General features: G+C 46.0%; 1 protein-coding gene across 1 annotated transcript in view; it reads left to right on the forward strand.

Moving 5' to 3' along the window:
- The window catches only part of LOC147122622 (serine/threonine-protein kinase 32B-like), a 559,191-nt gene that overhangs the window by 501,903 nt on the left and 31,791 nt on the right, over positions 1-25,497 (forward strand). The window contains exons 10-11 of the mRNA XM_086007879.1: positions 22,387-22,518; positions 23,993-24,057. Of these exons, the coding sequence (XP_085864005.1) occupies positions 22,387-22,518; positions 23,993-24,057 (197 nt within the window). The remainder of the gene's footprint in view (positions 1-22,386; positions 22,519-23,992; positions 24,058-25,497) is intronic.

Raw genomic sequence — 25,497 nt, forward strand, 5'->3', positions numbered from 1 at the left:
ATAGGCAAAATGGAAAAGGAGGAGGGGTAGCCCTGATAAAGGATGGGATAAAGACAGTAGAGAGAAAGGATCTTAGCTCCGAAAATCAAGAAGTAGAATCAGTTTGGGTGGAGCTCAGAAACAGCAAGGGGCAGAAAACATTGGTGGGAGTTGTTTATAGGCCCCCAAACAGTAGTTGTAATGTAGGGCAGAGTATAAATCAGAAAATTAGAGGCGCATGTAATAAGGGTAATACAGTAATCGTGGGGGACTTTAATCTACATATAGACTGGGCAAACCAAATTTGCAGTAATAGTGTGGAGGACAAATTCATGTAATGTATACAAGATAGTTTTCTAGATCAGTATGTTGAGGAACCAACTAGGGAACAGGCTATTTTAGATCTAGTGCAATAAGAAAGGGTTAATTAATAACCTTGCAGTAAAGGGGCCTTGAGGGAAGAGTGACCATAATATGATGGAATTTTACATTAAGTTTGAAAGTGATTTAGTTAAATCCAAAACTAGGGTCTTAAATCTAAACAAAGCAAATTACGTAGATATTAGGGGCGAGTTGGCTAAGGTAGATTGGGAAACTACATTAAAAAGTATGATGATAGACAAACAATGGCTAGCACATAAAGAATTAATACATAATTTACAACAAATATACATTCCTTTGAGGCACAAAAACCCTACAGGAAAAATGGTCCAACCGTGGCTAACAAGAGAAGTTAAAGATAGTATTAGATCAAAGGAAGAGGCTTATAATTTTGCCAAAAAGAGTAGTAAGCCTGAGGATTGGGAGAATTTTAGAATTCAGCAAAGGAGGACCAAGAAATTGATAAAGAAAGGGAAAATAGAATATGAGAGTAAACTAGCGAGAGACATAAAAACAGATTGTAAAAGCTTCTATGAGTATGTAAAAAGGAAAAGATTAGCGAACATGGGTTCCTTACAGGCTGAGACAGGAGAAATTATAATGGGGAATAAGGAAATGGCAGAGAAATTAAACAAATACTTTGTCTTCACGGAAGAAGACGCAAAAAACCTCCTGGAAATAGTACAGAACCAAGGGTCTAGCGAGAATGAGGAACTGAAAGAAATTAACATTAGTAAAAAAATGTATTGGAGAAATTAATGGGACTGGAAGCCGATAAATCCCCTGGACCTGAAGGCCTACATCCTAGGGTTTTGAAAGAGGTGACTATAGAGATAGTGGATGCATTGCATTGGTTGTCATCTTCCAAAGTTCCATAGATTCTAGAACGGTTCCCGCAGATTGGAAGATAGCAAATGTAACACCGCTATTTAAGAAAGGAGAGAGAAAATGGGGAACTACAGACCAGTTAGCCTGACATCAGTAGTAGGGGAAAATGCTAGAATCTATTAGTAAGGACGTGGTAACAGGGCACTTAGAAAATAATAATAGGATTGGGAAGAGTCAACACGGATTTATGACAGGGAAATCTTGTTTGACGAATCTGTTAGGCCACGATTTTGCCAGCCATGGCAAGTCCAGTGCGGCCTGAGTAGACAGCGGCCTCCTACTCCGTACCCATCTTCATCCTGCCTGCTCCAAGTGATTTTGCCCTGATTGGGCTTGTTAAGCCCGCCCTGCAAGGTTCCTGGCCAGTTAAAAGGAAGCAGATCTGATGATGTCATCTGATGATGCGTCATCAGCTGGTTTCCTTAAAGGGGCCATTCTACAGCATTGAGGCGCTGCGAACACTGACGAGCACAGCACAAAGGTGCATGGCTGCACCCAAGCTCTCCCATGACTCCCTCCATATGCTTATGGAGGGAGTCACAGCACGCAGGTAGGTTCTCTTCCCTTCCAATGTGCGGTGGAGACCTCTCCAGGACACCAGCACAGCCTGGTTGAACATTGCACAGGAGGTCACAAGCAGCAATGTTGTTAGGAGGACCTGGCTACAGTGGCGCAAACCTTTCAATGATCACAAAACGTTACTGCAAAGTCACACTCAACTTCATCCTGCTGTGCCACTCATCACATCCCCATCACTCTGCCTTCCCTACCCTGATCCTGCACATCCTTACTAACGCCAACTTATCTTGCACCTCCACCCATCCCTCTCTATCTATATTATCACATCCCCATCTCATTAGCCACCCCTCACACTCACACTCACCCTAGTCCAATCATACCAACTAACAACACACAAGGGTAGGCACTTGGGTATTTTAGCCAATGTTCGTGTAAACTTTCTGTTAATGTGTTGTCAAGCATTGAAATCCTTATTGTCACTACTTTGCCTTCTTGGACAGATTTGTGTGCACCTTTGAAAGTGTCTTAGTGAGTTCCAGTGAATGGTGAGATATAATGTTCCCCCCCCCACCCACCCCCTCAACAATGGTGATGCGTATGAAAGGAATGGCTTGGACATTGTAGGGATGCTTTTTGGTGCTGGTGTGGGGTGGTGCCAACCTGGTGCATCATCTGGCAGCTAGGGTGTGCAGTGTTAAGTGAAGCAAATCTGGGCATGATGAGGCCATCGCTGGCATCCCAGGCAGCAATGTGCATGGGTGATGATGCTGTGTATCCAGTGCAGCATCTGTTGATTGCGGGAAAGGTTGGTGTTGATGTTGGTGCTGCTGGTGTGCCTGGTGATGTTGGTGTTGGAGCTGATCGTGTTGAGATTCTGAGGACCAAGGTGAGATTTTTTGCAAGGGCACCGATGTTGATGTAATAGATGGCAGGTGAGGTTGAGATGACAGAAGTAATCTGTCAATGTTGAGAGAGGTTGTTCCAAGGAGGTGACAGTGGATAGAGAGAATACTCCAATCACTTCAAAAGTGCATAAAGCTCAAAAGTGGGTTCCAAATCATTAATGCTCCAGCTTCTGAGATTGAGAACTGAACAGCTATGAAATGGTAGGTTTTAGACCATTTTTGCAGTTTTCACCTATTCACAGCAATCCACAGTCATTGAGAACCCGACATAATTACCTGAAGAGATAGCCGCTCTCCAGGAACATCGTTGAAAACCTGGTAAAATGGTAAGTACATGGGAAAATTCTTCTGAACTTCCTTTTAATAAGCTTTTAACTATCTAAATAGGCTGACCCGCTGCTTGGTGTCAGGTCTGTTCAGGGATGACAGACCCGACACTTAGGAAACTGACAAGGAGGCGGGTTTACAATGGGATACCGACCCGCTGTTAATCTTTGTGATTTTGACATTAGATTTTTTTGAGCTTGTAACTAATAGAATAGATAAAGGGGAATCAGTGGATGTGGGGTATTTGGATTTTCAGAAGGCATTCGATAAGGTGCAACACAAGAGGTTATTAAACAAAATTAGGGCTCATGGGGTTGGCGGTCATACACTAACATGTTTTGAGGATTGGTTAACGGACAGAAAACAGAGTAGGAATAAACGGGTCATTTTCGGGTTGGTAGGCTGTAACTAGTCGGGTACCGCAAGGATCAGTGCTTGGGCCTCAGCTATTCACAATCTACATCAATGATTTGGATGAGGGGACCAAATGTAATATATCCAAGTTTGCTGATGATACAAAGTTAGGTGGGAATGTGAGTTGTGAGGAGAATGTAAAGAGGCTTCAAGGGGATATAAACAGGCTAAGTGAGTGGGCAAGAACATGGCAAATGGAATATAATGTGGAGAAATGTGAAGTTATCCACTTTGGTCGGAAAAATAGAAAAGCAGAGTATTTTTTAAATGGTGAGAGATTGGGAAATGTTGGTGTTCAGAGGGACCTGGGTGTCCTTGTAGACGAATCACTGAAAGTTAACATGCAGGTACAGCAAGCAATTAGGAAAGCAAATGGTATGTTGACCTTTATTACAAGAGGATTTGAGTATAAGAGTATGTCTTACTGCAATTATATAGGACCCTGGTGAGACCACACCTGGAGTATTGTGGACAGGTTTGGTCTCCTTACCTAAGGAAACATAGAAACATAGAAGATAGGAGCAGGAGTAGGCCATTCAGCCCCTCGAGCCTGCTCCCCAATTCAATGAGATCATGGCTGATCATCCAAATTCAGTACCCTGTCCCTGCCTTCTCCCCATATCCCTTGATCCCTTTAGCCTTAAAAAAGGGCAGCACAGTGGCATAGTGGCTAGCACTGTTGCCTCACAGCGCCAGGGACCCGGGTTCGAATCCGGCCTCGGGTGACTGTCTGTGTGGAGTTTGCACATTCTCCCCGTGTTTGCGTGGGTTTGCTCCGGTTTCCTCCCACAGTCCAAAGATGTGTAGGTTAGGTTGATTGGCTATGATAAATTGACCCTTAGTGTTAGGGGGATTAAAATGTGTGGTGTTACGGAGATAGGGTGGGATATGTGTTGGTGTAGGGGTTACGGGGATCGGGTGGGGTATGTGTCGGTGCAGGCTCGATGGGCCGAAATGGCCTCCATCTGCACTGTGGGGATTCTGTGATTCTGTGAAATATATCTAACTCCTTCTCGAATATATTTAATGAATTGGCCTCCACTGCCTTCTGTGGTAGAGAATTCCACAGGTTCACCACTCTCTGGGTGAAAAAATTCCTCCTCATCTCTGTCCTAAATGGCTTTCCCCTTATCCTTAGACTGTGATCCCTGGTTCTGGACTCCCCGGCCATCAGGGACATCCTTCCTCTGTCTAGTCCTATTAGAATTTTATAAGCTTCAATGAGATCCCCTCTCATTTTTCTAAACTCCAGTGAGTATAAGCCCAATCGACCCAATCTCTCCTCATACGTCATTCCTGCCATCCCAGGTATCAGTCTGGTGAATCTTCGCTGCACTCCCTCCATGGCAAGAACATTCTTCCTCAGATAAGGTGAACAAAACTTCACACAATACTCAAGATGTGGTCTCACCAAAGCCCTGTATAACTGCAGCAAGACATCCTTGTTCCTGTACTCGAACCCTCTCGCTACGAAGGCCAACATACCATTTGCCTTCTTAACCGCCTGCTGCACCTGCATGCTTACTTTCAGTGACTGGTGTACAAGGACACCCAGCTCCGTTGCACTTCCCCTTCTCCCAATCTATTGCCGTTCAGATAATAATCTGCCTTCCTGTTTTTGCCATTTATCCACATTATACTGCATCTGCCATGCTTCTGCCCAGTCACCCAACCTGTCCAAATCATACTGGAGTTTCTCGGCATCCTCCTCACAGCACACACGCCCACCCAGCATTGTGTCATCTGCAAACTTGGAGATATTGGCCTAGAAATTGAGTTTGCGCTGCGCCGGGGCTTAACGGCGGAAATTTAGCGCCGGTGCTAAGTCGCGCTGTGCGTGCCAAAAATTCAGTAGCGCCGCGCCCAAACGGCTGCCGGCGCTACTGAAGGCTGTTTGCGCCTGAAAACTGGCGCTACGCGCCGCATTGCGGCGCTATTCCGGCGCTGCGGCGCCCGATGCGGTGCGGCAGGCTCAGGAAGTGCAGGCCTCCTCCTTCAGTTAAGGAGGAGCTGCCTGCACCTGCCCGCTGGCCGGTTAAATCGCCACAAAAATGAGCCCGGCACCTCGGGGAAGTGCCGGGCTCGCAGCAGAGAAGCATCTGTTCCGCGGGGGGGGGGGGGTGGGGGAGTCCGGGGAGGGAGGTGCGGGCAGGCGGCCGGCGGGAAAGCGGCCGGCCGCCGCTCCACCTTTATGCGCCGGCGCAAAGTCGTGCAAGACTCTGTTGCCAGAGTCTTAGTTGCGGCTGCCACGGGCGAGGCGGCCGCAACTGAATTTCGGCGCTGGGGCCCGTCACCACGGCAACCGGGACGCTGCGCACACCGATGACGTCATCGGTGCCAGCGCAGCGCTACCGGTGTAACGCCGATGTTGGGCCCTAGTCAATTTCAAAACCGGCTGTAAGTCCAGCGCAATGCCCTCTAGCGCCGCAAAATGGGCGCTAAGCCCACTCAATTTCTAGGCCATTACATCTAGTTCCCTCGTCTAGATCATTTATATATATTGTGAATAGCTGTGGTCCTAGCACCAATCCCTGCTGTACCCCACTAGTCACTGCCTGCCACTCGGAAAAAGAGCCGTTTATTCCAACTCTTTGCTTCCTGCCTGCCAAACAGTTCTCTATCCAAGTCAGTACCTTGCCTCCAATCCCATGTGCCTTAACTTTACACGCTAATCTCTTATGCGGGACCTTATCGAAAGCCTTCTGAAAGTCCAAATACACCACAACTACTGGTTCTCCCTTATCTATTCTACCAGTTACATCCTCATAAAATTTTAGGATATACTTGCCATAGAGGGAGTGCAACGAATGTTCACCCAGACTGATTCCTGGGATGGGGGGATTGTCCTATGAGGAGAGATTGAGTAGACGGGGCCTATATTCTCTGGAGTTTAGAAGAATGAGAGGTGATCTCATTGAAACATACAAAATTCTTACAGGACTTGACAGGGTAGATGGAGGGAGAATGATTCCCCTGGCTGGCGAGTCTAAAGCCAGGGGTCACAGTCTCAGAATAAGGGGTCGGCCATTTAGGACTGAGATGAGGAGAAAGTTCTTCACTCAGAGGGTGGTGAATCTTTGGAATTCTCTACCCCAGAGGGCTGTGGAGGCTCAGTCATTGAGTATATTCAAGACAGAGATCGATAGATTTTTGGATATTAAGGGAATCAAGGGATATGGGGAAAGTGGAGTTGAGGTAGAAGATCAGCCATGATCATATTGAATGGCGGAGCAGGCTCAAGGGGTCGAATGGCCTACTCCTGCTCCTATTTCTTATGTTCTTAATAAGCTTGTGGCCTAAAATTGCTGTTGAAGGTATCAGCGGGTAAACACTTAACACGTTCGGACAACCTTCCTTTATCCGCTACTTATTTTAAGTGGGTTAATGAATACCTCCAGTAAATTATCTCTGATAAATATAGCCCAGTATCCCTACCAATTAGATCAAAGGAAATTGAAACAATAATGATTAAGAAGGTGTTCTGATGAAGGATTACACACCCAAAATATCAGTTCTCTTTTCTTTAAGTATATTAACTGACCTGCTTGTGTATTTTCAGCATTTTCTGGGGTTTTTCAGACTTCCAGCAGTTTTTTTTTCTTTTCATTTTAATGAATGAGAAACTGTTGTCACAGCCCCTTGTTTCCAATTTAGCTTCAAAATACTCTTTCAGCCTCATAGTCCATAAACTTCCTCAATGCCCAGCACAAATTCAGAGTATTGGTGCTAAGTACCTTTGCTAGGGTAAGGCATCCTGTCCTCACTAAGAATCTGGCCTGTTGTAGCATTTCTGATGATGTGCAGAACTAGTTACATTGGCCCAGAAATTCGGGTCGGGGGCTTCCCGCGGGTGTAAGCCCCCGACCTGCACTTACCTTGCGCGCCAGCCGTTGAGCTGTGGGCCTGCGTGGGATTCCGATCCTGGGCCTCCTCCAGCTGCCGGCGCGCAGTGCTTGCGTATCCCAGGGGTGCAGTTAGTTCGATGCGTCCCCTGGGATCACGTGGGCCATGGGGAGCCAATCGGAGCAGGGAATGCTCCATTCATAAGATTGACAGGAAGAGCTGTCAAAACTTATAAATACTACGAGCCCCAAAACATCACTAAATCTTCAAATACATTTTTAAAAATCGCATTTTTTAAATAAACTATAAATTACATGAAATAACTATTTTAAACAATAATTTAAATTTTTGAAATTTTTTTTTATTTTCTAACGGGGCTAAAAATAAACTTACCTTTCTTTAAAGTATTTAAAAATAATAAACCTGTGGAAAAAATTTTTTAATTTTAATTAATTCACCACTTACCTTGTAAAAAGCAGGCCTTGTGTAACTTCTGGAGACTTACCCTCCCAGGAAAACCTGTAAAAAAAAAACTAAGTTCGATGCGCATGCGCAGCCTCTCCTGCGCACGCATTTGAACTCTGAACCCCTTCTTTCAGGGGAACGGAAGTGCCAGTTTCCCACGCATGCGCAGTGCATGCAGGAAACCGGCACTTCCATTGGGCCTACGGGTGAGTATCCCATGCGTACTCGCCCGTGGAGACCCGAAGTTCTGGGCCGTTATTTCCACAAGACACAAATATAGTCATGACAGGGATACCTCATTGAAGAGACTTTTATTGTACACTATTGCTACTTACATAGAATTGCATAGAATATACAGCACAGAAACAGGCCATTTGACACTGGTCTATGCCTGTGTTTATACTCCATGCAAGCCTCCTCCCACTCTTCCCATCCTGCCCCGGTATCTCTATTGCTTTCTCCCTCATGTATGCATCAATCCTACTTCAAACACTTCATGTGGTAGCGAATCCTGCATTCTCATCACTCTCTGTTAAGAAATTCCTCCTAAGTTATTTTTTGATCTGTTATATTTATCTTATATTAATGCCCCCTTGTTCTGGCCTCACACACAAGTGGAAACAATTTCTCGACATTCACCCTACTGAACCCAGTCAGAATTTTAAAGACCTCTATCAGACCTCCTCTTAGTCTTCCAGGAAGATGAGCCCCAGCTTGTTCAATCTTTTCTGATAGTTGCATCCTCTCAATTCTGGTAACATTCTTATAAATTTTTTCTGCACTTCTTCCAGTGCTTCAATTTATTTTTTGTAGTATGGAGACCTGAAGTATACACAATACGCCAAGTGTGGCCTAACCAATGTTCCATAGAAATTTAACAGTACCTCCCGGCTTCTGTATTCTATTCCTCTAGAAATGATCCACAGTACTTTGCACTCTTTATGGCCTTACCAACTTGTGTTGCTACTTTTAACAATTTATGTATCGGTATGCCCAGATTTCTTTGTTCCTCTAACCCATTTAGTTCCTTACCTTCCAAGGAATAAGTGGCCTCTTTATTCATCCCACCAAAATGAGCTACATCTAACTTTGTTATCTTGAATTTGCCATGTAGCCGCCCAATCTGCAAGCCTGTTATGTCTTCCTGTATTTTGATGCAGTGCTCCTCATTATTAGCTATATCCCCCCTCCCCCCCCCCCCAATTTGATATCATCTACAAATGTTGACACCATAGCATAGAAATTGGTTCTCTGAGCACAGGGAACAACCCCTGTGCTGGAACAGGTAGGCACAAGGCTCACCTGATATTGGGCCTGGGGCCTCATTTCCATGAGACTGGCAAGCTGCAGACACCAGCTGGGTGTTGCCAGGCAGCTGACCATTGGGTAGGTCCTGGGGGGGTGGCGGAGGGGGGCAAGTGATCGGGAAGAAGGGGTGTGATATGGAATGAGCGAGTGGGTGGGGATGGTGGCATTGATCGAGTGGGCGGAGAGCAGCAATCTGGAGGGAGGGGGCAGCAATCAGGAGAGGGCACCTCCCGGCTCCACATTCAGCTAAGTATTTTTTCTAAAACTTGCCTTTCTGGTGACAGCCTCCAGTGGTCCCTTTAAGGTTGCACGTAGACCTGGTTTTCCTGAATGCAGTCGGCTCGTTGCTGGTTGTGTTCAGAGATGACCAGTCTTACAAAGGGGGGCTCAAACAGAAGTTAGCCCCCCTATTTGCATATGGAAAGGCCTAACACTTGTTTCAGAGGCAGGCCCTGAACGTCTCTTTTACTGCCTTTACCAATATTGGATACTGCATTTCCCTTGTCTACTCTTTCTATTATTTCTTCAGATAATTCAAAAAGGTTGGTTAAATATGACCTTCCTTTTAGAAATCCATGCTGACAATGTTTTATTATATTCTCTGTCTCTAGATGTTTTGTTATCTGATCTTTTATCAAACTGATGTTAAGATAACAGGTCTATAGTTCCCTGGATTAGTTCTATCTCCCTTTTTGAAGATAGGAATTACATTTGCTGTTTGCCAGTTCTCTGGTACTATTCTTTTTCCTATTGAATTTTTATATATGGATACTAGTACCTCTGCTATCTCCTCCCTAGTTTCTTTAAGTATCGGCAGGTGCAACCCATTTGGACCTGGGTTTTGTTCTCCTTCACCCATCGCCCCTGTGCTCGCTGACCTACATTGGCTCCTGGTTAAGCAACGCCTCGATTTTAAAATTCTCATCCTTGTTTTCAAATCCCTTCATGGCCTCGCCCCTTCCTATCTCTGTAATCTCCTCCAGCCCTGAAACCCTCTGAGATACCTGCGCTCCTTTAATTCTGCCCTCTTGAGCATCTCTGATTTTGTGGCTCGGTGTCAAATTTTGTTTGATAACGCTCCTGTGAAGGGCCTTGGAATGCTTTACTACATTAAAGGCACTATATAAGTCTAAGTTGTTGTTGTTAAGTGTGACAGTTTTCTAGTATCAACTTTCTTTCTATCTTAATTGTAATAATATTCACCTTGACGTCTTCTGCCGTTGTCGATTCCTCTTTGTTAGCCTCTTCAGTGAAAACTGAGACAAAGGCCATGATTTTGCCAGCGCTCAGAGGGTGGATTCAGAGGCGGGTCAGGTGTTAAAGTTGTAATGATTGATGATGGGTTGGAAACCTGCCGCGAACCCACCTCCGTCTGAGTTTCAGGATTGTCAGGTCTGCGATCTCACAACAGACCTGACACCAAGCGGTGGGTAAGGGATTTAACTCCTTGCTAAGTGCTTGTTTAAAGCTATATTGACAGCCTTTTGCAATTTTCCAAGTTTTGGGTCGGGTTTCACGATGTTCGGAGAAAATGCAGGGTCGGCAACACCAACGAGCTGGAAACCTCACAGCTGCAACTGCAGTCTAAAAGCTGCACTCCCAAATCTGGTCAATTTCAAATGTCAGGGGTTGGTGATTTAACAATTTGGGAGACACATTCTGTGTTTAGGCTGCAAGTATGTGGTGTTAACTCTATATCCACTGTCACCTGCATTGCTGGACATAAAAGGTGCCCTTACCCTTCACTGTGCCAACTCAAATTGTCAGCACATATATGGCAATGGTGTCAAAACATTCATGCAACATTAATTTATTGCAACTTAAGAAAAGAACAGAAACGTCACAATTAATTCGATCAGAACGCCCAAGTGAGAACCCTTGCGCTTATTTATGTGTCAGCTTTCTCTTACGCATGCTTCTACATTTGTGCTCCCCCTGTGGCTTCAGCAGATGTAGAGACAGCCTGCTCACCTCCCTGCTGCGCCTGCTTAGATGCCTTTGGCGGTCGTCCTCTGGGCTTTGGTGCCGGTGAAGGCCCCGCCAAAGGCTGCTCCTCCAGCGGCTGCACAGGGGCAGACTCGGCCATCACTGCTTGGGTGCTCATCTGGGGCTCTGACCGAGGAGTTGGCAAGGGGCTGGAAGTTTGAGCGCTTGGAGAGGAGCCCCACTTGCATGTCACCTCCCACCATCATCCCTCTCATGGGCCACCCGCACTTCTCTGCTAGCAAGTAGCTGGCGAGCACCTTGCTGCACATCAGTGGGGCCATGAGGACCCGTCTCTGTACTGACAGTCCTCATAACGGGGACATCCATGGACCTCCGGTTCCCCTCCATGATAGATGCCCATCTATCCTCCATAGCTGACCATCTATCTAGAAGAGTCACCATGTTGGTTTGAGTCTGGCAATTTATGTCCTCCATGGTGGTTGTCATCCTTTCCATGGCAGTACCTACATTTGCCATTGCATGCACCACGGCATTGCTCAAGTTTGACATAGACTCCTCCATTCTCTGCACACTTGCAGTCACCGTGGTGGCAAACCCAGTCAGAGCCTCCTGCACTTGTTCCTGAAGCTCCAGGACCGCCCTCTTTCTGGATGGTCCCCGAGGCTCAGCGTCTACATGCAGCTCAGCAGAGCTAGGCGTGTCCAGTGCCCTCCAACGAGGGGTCTCCACTGCTGTCCCTATCTCCATCATCTGATCTTGCTCACTCGTGCGTTGTGATACATCAGGTGACAACACTACTCTATCTCGCAAACAACCCACTGAGGTGTGCGTCTCTGCGCTGGTGCTGGGTGCGCTGATTGCTGCTGATGCTGCTCCCTCAGAGGCTGCAGCATCCTCTGAGGAGTCCTCCTACTCTTCCTCCTTAACAGTAGGGAGGGGGGTTCTTGATGGTCCTGTGGGAGAGTAAAGACAGGAGTTAGACATGTGCTATGTAGATTGCAGACACATCCCATTGTGCACATGATAAGCATTCAATTTCTATTGACATCAGATCCCATATGTGTCACTCATGAAAGCCAAATAAGATAGATGGAGAAGCATTCTGTCACCAAGTTGTTCAACTGAGCCCGTCTCTCTGCCCCCATTTCTAGCTGTACCACTGATCCCACAATTTCGAGGGCCACCTCCTCAGCATTGGTCAGCTGCACCATGGGTGGTAGTCCTCCTCCTGTTCTCTCCCTCTCCCTCTTATTGTGGGTTCTCTTTTCCTGAAATGAGGGAAAGAAGTGGAGTTTCAGTGAGAGTGATGGAATGAGTGTATAGAATGGATAGGATAGATGTTTAGAGGGAGACTGTGATGGAGTGGGTTCCCATTGCCAAGTTCTCTCCTTTTGAATTGTTAGTTGTTGTCATTGCATAACCCTGAAGGTGAGTGTGAGGGGTGCACAGTTAGATGGGGAAGAGATTCTGTAATAGGGGAGAGGGATTGTTGATGGTGCAAGCGATGCTGGGTTGAGTTAGGATGTGCAGGGGGAGGGTTGGCAATGCAGAGTGATGGGGAAGTGATGACAGGCATAGCAGAATTAAGGTAAGTGTGCTTTTATACTCACTTTTCCTGTGTGCAGGAGATCATTGAACCTTTTCCTGCATTGGACCCAGGTGTGTCTTACCATGGACCTGGCACTGACCTCCTCAGCTATTCGCAGCCAGGCTGCCTTCATCTGCTGTGGAGGTTTCCTTCTTCCATCTCCCGGGTATAGGACCTCCCAACGACCTCTGACTCCCTCCACAAGAACATGGAGGGATTGCTCATTGAAGCGGGGAGCTGCCTTCTGTCTCTCTGCAGACACAGTGAGCACCAGCAGCAGTCAGGAGCAGCAGAAATGACTTCAGATGTAAATGTGAAATGGCCCCCTTAAATACTCCGTCTGCAAACGCGTCAGCAGAGCAGCTGAACAGACCCGCACCTTGTGATGAGGGCGGGTAACCCACACAGCGGGCTGAACTAGCCCAATTAACCAAAAACTGTGTCAGCAGGCTGGCTAGAGCTGGCAGCAGGTCCAGAACCCACCGAGCACCCTTCCCGATGCCAGCTTGCCTCCACGGAGAAAATCATGGCTAACGTATTTATTCAGCATCACTACCATTTCAGTATCATATCCAGTGAGTTTATCTTGTTTAGCGGCCTTATCCCTATCTTAATTCTCATTATGTTACTTATGTGCCTATAGAATTCTTTACTACTTATTTCTATATTCTTTGATATTTTCATCTCATATCTTTCATTGATTCCTAATTGTATTATTAACCTCATTCCTAAACTCCTCATATTCATAGTTTTAATCTCATCAAAAGTAACACTATGCTTTTCAGGTAATACTAACCTCTACAAAGTGCCATTTGTAAGATGGATGATGGGCAGATAAATGGTGTATTCACTTCAGTGCTGAACATATTAATAACTATGAAGATAGGTTTGTCATAATGTTGATCGCCCGTCTCGACTAAGCTGTCAAGTTCTCTTCCATTACAATCATTCAATCCAATCACTTGGTTACCACTTCTAAGCCATGCTGGAACAAGCAAGTGGCAAAGGTGACTGGAAGAACTCACAGAAGAGTGCTTTTTCTCAAAGAAGCTTCATATATGCCAATTATTAGCTTTTCATGCCGAGAGTCACTGTTTCAGCAGCATGCCAGTGTTTGCTGATGAAAAGCAATGCAGCTGGACCCCTCTCCCTCCAGTCCTGGCCTTCCTAAACCTGCTGGCTAGTATGGGTCCCTATCTCCCCTCAATGCCACTCCCAGCACTGATGACAGGAATTGCAGCCTCTGTATACTGTAGATGGGAACTTTTGCAAGAGTGGGTGTTCCCACCTACTGTATGTTATGTATTGTGTGTTCTATTGTGTGTTCTCCTCCCAGCTGTGGTGGTGCTGTCACAGGAGATAAATGGTTGGGTGTTCTCTGTTAAGTTTTAGCTCTCTTTGTTCGGAACTTTCCAAAACTTCCTTTCCTTCCAATAAAGCACTTCATCTTTGAATCTCTGAGTTCTGAGTCCTAAATTGTGTCTAGGTAGAAAGGTACCGACACAACAAGTGGCAATGAGGAGCGGATGAATCTGCGTACGTTACGGGTGCAGTGAGTAAACAGAAAATTTAATTTGAAACGTGAGATGGCTACTATATTAGGAAACATCGGTGATTTTGATGAAAATGTGGGGCAATGGAGCGCATATACGGAACGTTTTGACTATTTTGTATTGGCGAATGCGGTGGCAAATGAAAAGGTCGTGCCTACCTTTTTGAGTGTAATCGGGCCGAAGACTTTCAATTTACTTCGCAGCCTCGTGCAGCCAGATAAGCCAGGAACTAAAACATATAAGCAACTAGTGGAAATTCTTGGAGCACATTTTTCACCAAAACCTCTGGTTATTGCTGAGAGATTTAGATTTCACAAACAGAATCAAGAGGAGGGGGAATCAGTGACTATGTTTATTGCTGCTTTAAAAAGGTTGTCGGAACACTGCCAGTTCAAGGAGGTGCTGAATGACACCATTAGAGACAGGCTGGTGTGTAGTCTGCAAAATGCAGCCACACAGAAGCGCCTTCTTACTGAGAACAACCTTACTCTTGAAAAGGCCATTGAAGTTAGTGTCTCCATGGAGATGGCGGAAAAGGAGGCTCACCAGCTGAGTTCAACAGGGAGAGTTCACAAGGTGTCGTCTGAGCCTAAAGGTGCGCGGAACGGCACATGTTACCGTTGTGGGAAAACGGGCCATCACGCTAATGACTGCTGGTGTACGGAGCTGGAATGCCGAAATTGTGGCAAAAAGGGTCACATTGAACGCGCCTGTAGAGGTAAAAAAAAGAACAGACAGAGCTGGGAAGCATGGAAGCAAAATGTCTGTATTTGGACAAGAGAGGAAAAAGAGTGTTCATTCAGTGCAGTATGATGGAACAAGCAAAACAGAGGGGAGCGACACCTCTGAGGAGGAAGAGGTGCACATACTGACGGTTGCAGGTGGTTCAAATGGCTACTGGGTGTCACCACTGGTGGAGGGACAATCAGTGCGGATGGAGGTGGACACAGGCGCGGCTGTGTCCCTTGTTTCAGACACTGTCTACAACAAAATGCTAAAGCATCTTACCCTTCAGCCAACAAACATTGTGCTAAAGACGTATACCGGCGAACCTGTGGCCATGAGAGGCGTCATTGAGGTGACAGTTAAATTGAACGGACAGACTGCAAAACTGCCACTATATGTGGTAAAGGGAAATTACCCATCGCTACTGGGACGTGCGTGGCTAGAGAAAATCACGCTGGACTGGCCTGCAGTCCGCATGATGTCAAAAGGGGAGTCAGGTCTGACTGCAGTGTTAAACAAACATGCAGAACTCTTCAATGGGGAACTTGGGAGCATGAAAAAGATCAGCGTGAGACTGGACATTAAACCTGACAGCAAGCCGAAGTTTCACAAAGCCCGACCTGTACCCTATGCAATTAGGCCAAAAGTTGAGGCTAACTTGGAGGCCTTAGTCGAGAATGGAGTCCTGGAGCCTGTGCAAATGGGCCACACCCATTGTTCCTGTCCTGAAAAAGGATGGATCTGTTCAAATCTGCGGGGATTTTAAAGTGACTATTAACCCGGTGCTGTCTGTGGAACAGTACCCTCTTCCCCTCATTGATGATCTTTTTACGGGCCTGGCCGGAGGGCAAAAGTTCAGCAAAATAGACTTATGCCAGGCTTATCTACAAATGCATGTCGATGACAAATCAAAGGAGCTGCTGACAATTGTGACACACAAGGGGCTATACAGGTACTGCCGCCTTCCATTTAGAATTACGTCGGCCCCTGCTCTATTCCAAAGGGCAATGGATCAGATTTTGAGTGGACTGCCAGGAGTCCAGTGCTACTTGGACGACATCCTTGTCACTGGGATGAATGAGGAGGATCATCTTCTGAACTTGGATGCGACACTACAACGACTGAGAGTACGGACTCAGAGTTCGTAAAGACAAATGTGAATTCTTTCAGTCTTCAGTTGAGTACCTGGGGCATGTGATTGACGCTACTGGCCTGCATAAGGCGCTGCCAAAGGTCAAGGCGATCGTGGAGGCCCCAGCACCCCAGAATGTGAGCCAGTTACGTTCATTTCTGGGGCTACTTAACTACTATGGGAAGTTTATTCCAGACTTAGCAACATTGCTGAAGCCGTTACATCAGCTGCTATGTCAAGGCAAAACATGGAAATGGACTGAACTGTGCAACGAAGCTTTCGCCCGAGCAAAGAAAGCATTGCTGAATTCGGAGATCCTGACACACTTCGACCCAAAACTACCCGTGCAGCTAACATGTGATGCATCACCATATGGTGTGGGAGCAGTCATATCCCACATCATGCCTTCGGGTGAAGAGAAACCTATCGCCTTCGCATCACGCACCTTGAACAAGGCCGAGAGTAACTATGCGCAGATCGAGCGCGAGGCCTTGGGAAACGTTTCTGGAATTCGAAAATTTCATCAGTACCTGTTTGGGAGAAGGTTCACACTCCTGACGGACCACCATCCATTGACTTCAATCTTCGGGCCCCACACCGGAATTCCATCTCTCGCTGCAAGCAGGATGCAAAGGTGGGCTTTACTGTTGTCAGGACACACATACGACATCAAATATCGCAAATCAGACTTGCACGGCAACGCAGATGGTCTCTCGAGGCTACCCTTGCCTGTTACTCCCCCAGAGCCTCGTCAGATAGACATCTTCTACTTTAGACAAGTGGAGGGAGCACCTGTCACTGCAGTTCAGGTGCGAAGGTACGCCCGCAACGATCCAGTCCTGTCTGAGGTAATGGACGATGTCATTCGAGGGAGAGCGATAGGAGATTCTCCTAGTTTGAAACCTTACGTTGCAAAAAGAAATGAGCTCTCCGTCCAGGCAGGTTGTCTTCTTTGGGGACGCCGTGTCATCATTCCGCCACCTCTGAGGGAACCTATACTGCAACAACTTCATACAGGCCACAGTGGGATGGTTCGGATGAAGGAAATGGCAAGAAGCTACTTCTGGTGGCCAGGTCTCGATGGGAATATTGAGGAGAAAGCCAAAACATGTTCCCCATGTCAAAGGGTCCGGAATGTTCCACAGCTGGCAACCCTACACCCCTGGGATTGGCCTGCAGAAGTGTGGCAGCGAGTACATGTGGACTTCGCCGGTCCTTTCGAAGGGAAGATGTTTATGGTGGTTGTGGACGCTCGTAGCAAGTGGCCGGAGGTCGCTGTCATGAGGTCTACCACGGCAGAGAAAACAATTGAGAAACTTGGTGAGATGTTCAGCCGTTATGGCTCACCAGAACAACTCGTAAGTGACAACGGTCCACAATTTGTATCACAGGAGTTTGCAACCTTCCTGCATGTGAATGGTGTCCAACACATCAGGTCTGTGCCCTATCATCCCTCTACTAACGGCCAGGCAGAAAGGTTCGTGCAAACTTTGAAGCACGCCTTGAAGGCATCGCAAGGTCAGGGCTCAATCCACCAACGTCTGAACAGCTTCCTGTTGTCCTACAGGAACGAGCCGCATGCCACAAGCAAAACTTCCCCGCTTCGCTCATGATGAAGAGGCAGTTGCGGACAAGTTTTGACTTACTCAAACCTCCAAGGGCAGAACAGGTTGTCCATTGTCAACAACAAGCTCAAGTTGAAAAGAGAGAGAAAAGAGCCAAGGAGAGACGGTTTCGTCCGGGAGAGCACGTCCTAGCTCGAAACTACAACACTGGACCGAAATGGGTTCCTGCTACGGTGATCGCGCAGACGGGCCCTGTGTCTTACACGGTTGAGACTGCTGAGGAAGTCGTCTGGAGAAGACACACAGATCAACTGTTGCTAGGAGCAGAGACAGCCACAGAGGCTCCAACGGCTGGTTGGCCTGAACTGTTTCCGGATGATACCGCAAACCAGCATCCTTTGCCACAGTGCTCTTCTCCAACACAGGAAGTCAAAGAGACGGTTCCACGTGTGCAAACTCCTGACTTTCAACTGACACAGGCACCTTCTCCATCCAGGCCTGTGTCAATGCCTACTGCTGTGGAAGCCAGCGATGACCGCCGGTATCCTGTCAGAGAGCGGCGGCCTCCAAGACACTTGGATCTGTAGGCTTAGTGACTTACCCACAAGACTGGGGCAGAATAAACCCCAGGGTAAAGTCAGGGTTTGAGGCAGTCTACCTCTACCCTAGGTTTGTTGAGTGCATTGAAAGTAACTTCCCTGTTGAGGAATAATGTGGACCTTCCATTTAAGAGGGGAGGAAATGTTATGTATTGTGTGTTCTCCTCCCACCTGTGGTGGCGCTGTCACAGGAGATAAATGGTTGGGTGTTCTCTGTTAAGTTTTAGATCTCTTTGTTCGGAACTTTCCAGAACTTCCTTTCCTTCCAATAAAGCACTTCATGTTTGAATCTCTGAGTTCTGAGTCCTAAATTGTGTCTAGGTAGAAAGGTACCGACACAACACTGTGTAGAGAGGACGCCATCCCAACCATTAGCACTAGGAGCAGTATAATTTTCTCTTGACGGATATTGACTGACCTACTGTGTATTTCCAGCATTTTCTATTTTATTTCAAAGAAGACACAGCCCTGTTCTAGTACATAACCTGATGGCAGTCAAAAAGGGAGGGAATAGATGGCACTGAAAGAGGGAAAAATAGATGGTAATAGAAGGAAGGGTAAATGGATTGACATGAATCAGCCATTCATGTGAAAATGACATGAAATAATACTGGGCGGCCTGCTGGTGGCGCTGTCCAGGGAGAGTATAAATACTCGGGCATAGGCCCAGCTCGCTCAGGACATTCTTTTACAGGAACTAGTGAAGGACACAACTAGATCTCCATGTTGTAAAACAGTTGATTAAAGCTTTATTTAACGCTTAGACCAAGTGCCTGGTAGTTTTCTTACATCATGGATATTAATAAAGGGGATGGGGAAGAGGGCAGAAGTTGGGAGTAACACTTGAGAAGGGAAGAGGGGAGAAGCTAAAAGCAATACTTGAGGGAAGTGGAGAGGTTGAGTGTGGCATTTTAGGATGCAAGAGGATTGCCAGCATTACCTGACGGGAGTGGGGAGGAAGAGTAACGGCATGAACTAGGGAGAGCAAAGAGAGCCAACATGAGCTGGGCGAATGAGGTGGGGAAAAACTGCCAGGTTGATCTGGAGGATTGGTAGAAGAATACTAACTAAACTCAGTTGGAGAGGTAAAAGAGTTTCAGACTGAAATGCTGGGGGAAGAGAAGAATGAACAGGGAGGTTAGAGGAGAGGAATACCTCTGTGAAAGGTAGCATAGTTGTGTGGGTTATAGTCTCTGTGAGCTGGTTCGGGAGGGGGCAGAGTGCCTTTGTGAACTGGGGCGGCGGGGTTTGGTTGTGGGAGAGTGGCGGCTGAGATATTGTTTCGGGTAGGCGGTGCCTTGGTCGGTCTGTTGAAAATCCAAATGTAACTTTGTTTTTCCTTTTTATCTGTCAATAGTAATGAAGGGCTGCTGTGTACACCTATCACTTATGTTACAAAGCTTGTGTAATGACTTGTTTTCACATGACAGGGCTGTTCTTGAGTTGTCAATTTTTTGGGAGCTGTATCAGCTTTTTTGAAGCTTTGATCAACTTTTGCTGGTATTCTAAGTTGGCATGCTTGTCATGCCTGTCACTGTTAACAATCTTAGTGTTCTGCAGATCGTGCGTATTCCTAGTGATGGAATATTTTAGCCCTGATGCTTGCAGAAAAAAATCCATAGCGTCACAGCAATTGCTGGATGAAAAAAAAAACACGGTCCATCTAGTTCGCCTCCTATCATAGTCACTTGATATAATCATAATCGAGTTGCTGACTAATCATAACAATCACTCTCTATCAATTAGTCTACATTAAATCCAGACATGATGTGAGAAAAACCCCAGTGCTGGAGAGCAATGTGCCCTGTAAATTTTTTTTGGGTGCGCGGCCCCTTTAAGGGGGCTGCACGGCCCATTTGTGCGCGAGCCTGAACATAGGGAAAGCCGACCCCGGCCTGTGCGGGACCGGCAGAGAGCTGTGTGGCCGCGCAGCTTATAGGGAACATTGGTGGAGAGCTTTGGGAACCATGGATCTAAAGTCACCTGCTCCTCCCAAGCGTGCTATACATACCACATGTCATGCTTCAAATTACACATGTACTGTATCCAAAAATTTTATTTTAAAGGATATTGGCCCGTATTTTCCGATGCCTACGGGTGTGTACGGGCTGTGTGCACACCCGTGGGGACATCGGAAATGCCGGTTTCAGGCATGCGCTGAAAACCGGCATTTCCGATCTGTCAAGAATGCTCTTGACGAATCGGACGCCTGCCTGGGAGAAGGGCCTCTGCGGGGGGAGAGTTCCGCTTTCTGCAGAACCTCCACCCACTGAAAACCCTTAGAAATCTTACGCCTGGTAAAAGGCGTAAGGCCTGCTTTTACCAGCATAAGAGTTCAAAAAAGTTTTTAAAAATTTCACTCATTTATAATTTAAAAATACTTTAAAAAAAGGTAAGTTTATTTTTAGCCCCGTAAAAAACTTTAATTATTATTTTTTTTAAATTAAATTTTTGTTTAAAATATTTAACTTAATGTAATTTTAACTCATTTTAAAAACGTGATGGTTTTTTAAAATTTTATTTAATGTTTTGATGTTTTTTTCAGTGATCCCCATTCATACTTTTGACAGTTTTATCTGTCAAAAGTATGAAGGGCGATTCCCTTCTTTCATTGGCTCGCCTGGCCCTCGTGATCCCAGGGACGCTCGCGAACCGCCTGCACCCCTGGGATACCTGGGCCCTGCGCATTTCGACTGTGGACAGGCCCAGGATCGGAAGTGTCCGGATCTCGGGAGCCCTCAGGTAAGTGTGTAGATTTTTTTCCGATCGGAGGCATCTGCACGCAGGAAGCCTCCTATAATTACGGGCCATTATAACCCATCTCTTGTTACTGGACTCAATCCAATCCAAAGCAATGCAGAACAGTGGGACAGACTACTCCTTGCCAGAATCCATGGGGATGGCAGGAATGACGTATGAGGAGAGATTGGGTCGATTGGGCTTATACTCGCTGGAGTTTAGAAGAATGAGAGTGGATCTCATTGAAACTTATAAAATTCTAACAGGACTAGACAGACTAGATGCAGGAAGGATGTTCCCGATGGTCGGGGAGTCCAGAACCAGGGGTCACAGTCTAAGGAGAAGGGGTAAGCCATTTAGGACAGAGGTGAGGAGGAATTTCTTCACCCAGAGAGTGGTGAACCTGTGGAATTCTCTACCACAGAAGGCAGTTGAGGCCAATTCATTAAATATATTCAAGAAGAAGTTAGATATATTTCTTAAGGCTAAAGGGATCAAGGGATATGGGGAGAAGGCAAGGACAGGGTACTGAATTTGGATGATCAGCCATGATCGCATTGAATAGCGGAGTAGGCTCGAGGGGCCGAATGGCCTACTCCTGCTCCTATCTTCGATATTTCTATGTTCCTTTGTTTTCTATTCTACAGTACATGGGAGAGATGTGGGGGGGGGGGGATTTTAACCCTACTCGTTCAGCAGAAACCTGGCGGGTGGGCAGTTAAAATCGCCCTGGCACTTACCTGTCCGAAAGCCGTATTGATCACAACATCTGCAATTTTAACCTGCTCTCCTGAGTAGGCAGCAAGGACATGTGCCCGGATCCAACAGGGTCCTTCTTTACATATGCATGTTGTGGCCGCTGACATCATTGAGACCCGACTGTAATTTAATCTCAGACCTGAGAGGGTATTCCACCTGGAGATAAAATCGAGGCCGTGGTCTGGCTATCAGTCTTGTACAAACTTACCAGAGTAGCACCGTAAGAGTGGTTAGCATTGAAGCCTGGCCTCTTATGTTTCTGCCAGGAATACAAAAAGCTCAATTTCACCTCAAGATTTCGATCCAAAAAATTTGTATAGAATAAAAGTGGCAAAACATTATACATTGTTTCTCCTCCCTAAGAAATTCTCTCCCAGGTAGGATTCGTGCTTGGAACTCTTTTAGGCAAAATTAACGAGCACTTATTGAAAACCGGATTCACAGGAGCATACATTAAATTAGTGAAATCTGTGACTTTTGCTATTCGTACACCAGTAACGTATTGACACAACTTTTGCCCCAGTAACTGTCTGTCCTCTTTACAGCATGCTCCATATTCTTATGCCATCCACTATGTCAATTTAGCTCCCTAACATTATCAGCCTGAACAATTTCTTCAACTGACTTCCGTCAAGGATATCATCAATATATGCTGTTTGAATTCAAAATGAAGGGTATTAAACTTAGTTGTTCTTCATAATTAATTAATCAATCGCTCTTCGATTGTCGCTTTTTCTCCTCTTTAACAGAAAGGAAGGTTGAATTGCGATCCAACCTTTGAACTAGAAGAAATGATACTGGAGTCCAAACCTCTTCACAAGAAAAAGAAAAGACTGGCTAAGAATAAATCTAAAGATTCTGGTAAAGAAAGTAGTCCCCTGGTAAGATGCCTTGATCTTTTTTGACACTGCCCAATCTAAATCCACACTGTAAATGGCACAATAGATTTTCAGCTACAGTGGCAGATTTACTTACTCCATTGAATAATCTTTTTAAAAAAATGTTACTAAAAATTATGGCTTCCCTCTATTTTCTCTTGGCTTTCCTGTAATTCATTATCATTTTCTCAGTTTCTGAAATTAATCTACAGGAAACTTTCGATTTACCGGCACCTAAATAACCGGAAATCTCAGTTAACCGGCAAAATTCAGGAGTAGGTTCAGGTAACTTTTATTACTTGCCTTCCTCCATCTGTTGCTGTGCAAGGGTGTGGCTGCAGCTGTTGCTAAGCTACAGAGATGCTTGCAACTTGTGGCCATTGTTCTGAACCTGTTGCTAAGCAACAGGGTTTGTTGCTTTGAGCTCAGTATCTTTTACTATAGCTTCCGGTTATTCGGAATTTTTGATGAACCGGCACCACGTCAGTCCCGTGCGTGCCGGATAAAAAAAAGTTTCCTGTAATTTCAATTTTTCAAAATGACAGTAGCAGAACAATAGATGTGAGATAACGCTGCACAGTAAGGAAATAAATAATGGGCCATATTTTGCGACCCCTATGGGTGCGTACGAGGTGCGCACGTGCCCATAGGGGCTGCGCAAGTGCCGGATTTAGGCTTGCGAAACGCACGCACTGAAACCTGGCACTTGCGATCTGTCAAGAATCTTCGTGACAGATCCTCCGCATCCCCAGGAAAAGGGCCTCTGCGGGTGGAGAGTTGCGCTATTTGCCCAACTTCCGCCCGCTGAAAGGCCATGGAATTCTTACGCTGGTAAAAAAATAGAAAAATAAAATGTTATCACTCACTTATACATTAAAAACCCTGTCCAATAAGGTAAGTTTATATTTAGCCCCGTTAAAACATATACAAAAAATTTAATTTTTGTTTAAAATATTTAATTAAATGCCATTTTAATTAATTTTATATATGTAATTGTTTTTTAAATTTATTTCATGTGTTCGTGTATTTTTTAAGTCATCCCCATTCATACTTATGACAATTCCGTACGTACGGAACTTGCATAAGCATGAATGGAGATTCCCTTCTTTCATTGGTTAGGCCGGCCCACGTGATCCCAGGGGCGCTTGCAAACCGCTTGCGCCCCTGGGATTTGTGGGCCTCTACGCATTTCTACCAGGAGAGGCCCAGGATCGCAAGTGTCCATATCTCCCGGACCACCAGGTAAATGCATAGATTTTTTGATGATCAGAGGCATCCGCCAGCGGGAAGCCTTCGATCGCCAATTCAGGCCCAATGTTTTATTTTTCATTAATCATTAAAACTGATAGATGAATTAATTTACTTTCAAAGTTCAAGTGAGGCATTTGCAGCTGAATTGATGTTTTCTTGGATTTTAAAATTCCTCTCACGCATTTGCTTTCCTTCTTTCTCTTTGATTATTCCTGTGATATTAAAGAATGGGCATCTTCAACAGTGTCTGGAAACAGTCCGCAACGATTTCACCATATTCAACAGGGAGAAGTAAGTGCATTGTCTACTTAATCAACTCAGCCGTCTGCTTCACATTTGTTTTATTCAAAAGATTCCCGTCAGCACCCAAAGGTGATCACTTTCCTCAGTGGCACTTCATCTAGCAGAACTTTCGAGCTCTCTTTGTGAAGCTCCTGCCATCTTTGCAAGCAACAGATCATCTCCACATGAAAAAATTTCTGCACCACTTTAAGTGCAGAAGCCCTTTAAGAGCGGTAGGCCTGTTAAAGAAGGAAGACAGGTGAGGACTTGATCTTTCAGGGTGATGGACATCTGTTTCTATCAGTCAGCCCCCTTAACAGACTGCAGAAGAAGCAGGCAGGGGAAAGGATTTTGATGTTAAGCTACGGATCCTTTCATTATGTGGCAGGTGCACTCAAAGGGCTGGATTTTCCCAGCTGAGGCGGGTTAGCGTCGGGGGAGGTAGTTGACGGGTTCCGGTCCTGCACCCGGCTGCAGCCACTCTGCTGATAGAATTTTGCTATAATTGGGCTTGTTAAGCCCTCGGTGCGCATTGCCCGGTGTTAGATCCGTGGTTCAGTGGATAAAGAATTACACGGATGCTGTCCATAAACAAACAACAGGTCTTTACTGCAGGAGGGTCCTCTCTAGACTGGAGTACAGAGGCATGCGCACAGCTTATATACCGGTGTGGTTACTGCCGGTACTACAGTATACAGGAGCTGTAAAAAGTAGTTCTGACTTAAAGCACATACACTACAATTCCTCCCTTTTTAGATTAATAATACCCCCTTAATATTCAATTAACAATTACATTTTTACATGTACATTCAATAACAAAAAGTCCATTTATAGATTCAGTCTTTGGGGCGGCTTCCTGACCCTTTCGGGATAGCGCCTTTCCGGAGGTTCTTGTTCTTGGTGCAGAGGCGACGCTGACCCCTTTTCATCGGGTAGTTCATCGGGTTCCACTGCTACTGGGTCTGAAGTAGATGCTACCGGTATGTCGGGTTCATCCCCAGGTACTCGAGACATGGGGTTGATGCATTCCTGTGATGCTAAGATCTGATCGACGTGGCGTCTCACAATGTTCTCCCCGACATCCACTGTGTACATTAATGGCCCCTGCCTTGTACATATCGTTCCGGGTTGCCACTTCTCTGTTCGATAGTCCCGGGCCAAGACTGGTTGCCCTACATTGAAACTCCTTGTCGGCTTCTCGTTGATGTGCTGGAATTGTTTGTCCTCAACATTTCTTCGCACATTTGGTCTGAGCAAGTCCAGACGAGATCTCAACCTTCGGTTAAAGAACATCATGGCCGGGGTCTGGTTGGTAACTGCATGTGTCGCGTTTCAGTAGGCTAATAAGAAATTGTCCATCTTATGCTGTTGTGGAATTTCCTCGTCGCACATGGCCTTTATCACCTTCTTAAAGGTTTGTACGAACCTCTCAGCCAATCCATTGGTGGC

The sequence above is a fragment of the Somniosus microcephalus genome, chromosome 2 (genome assembly GCF_052327205.1).
Source record: "Somniosus microcephalus isolate GS21.2 chromosome 2, FLI_Smic_1.0, whole genome shotgun sequence".
Lineage (NCBI taxonomy): Eukaryota > Metazoa > Chordata > Chondrichthyes > Squaliformes > Somniosidae > Somniosus > Somniosus microcephalus.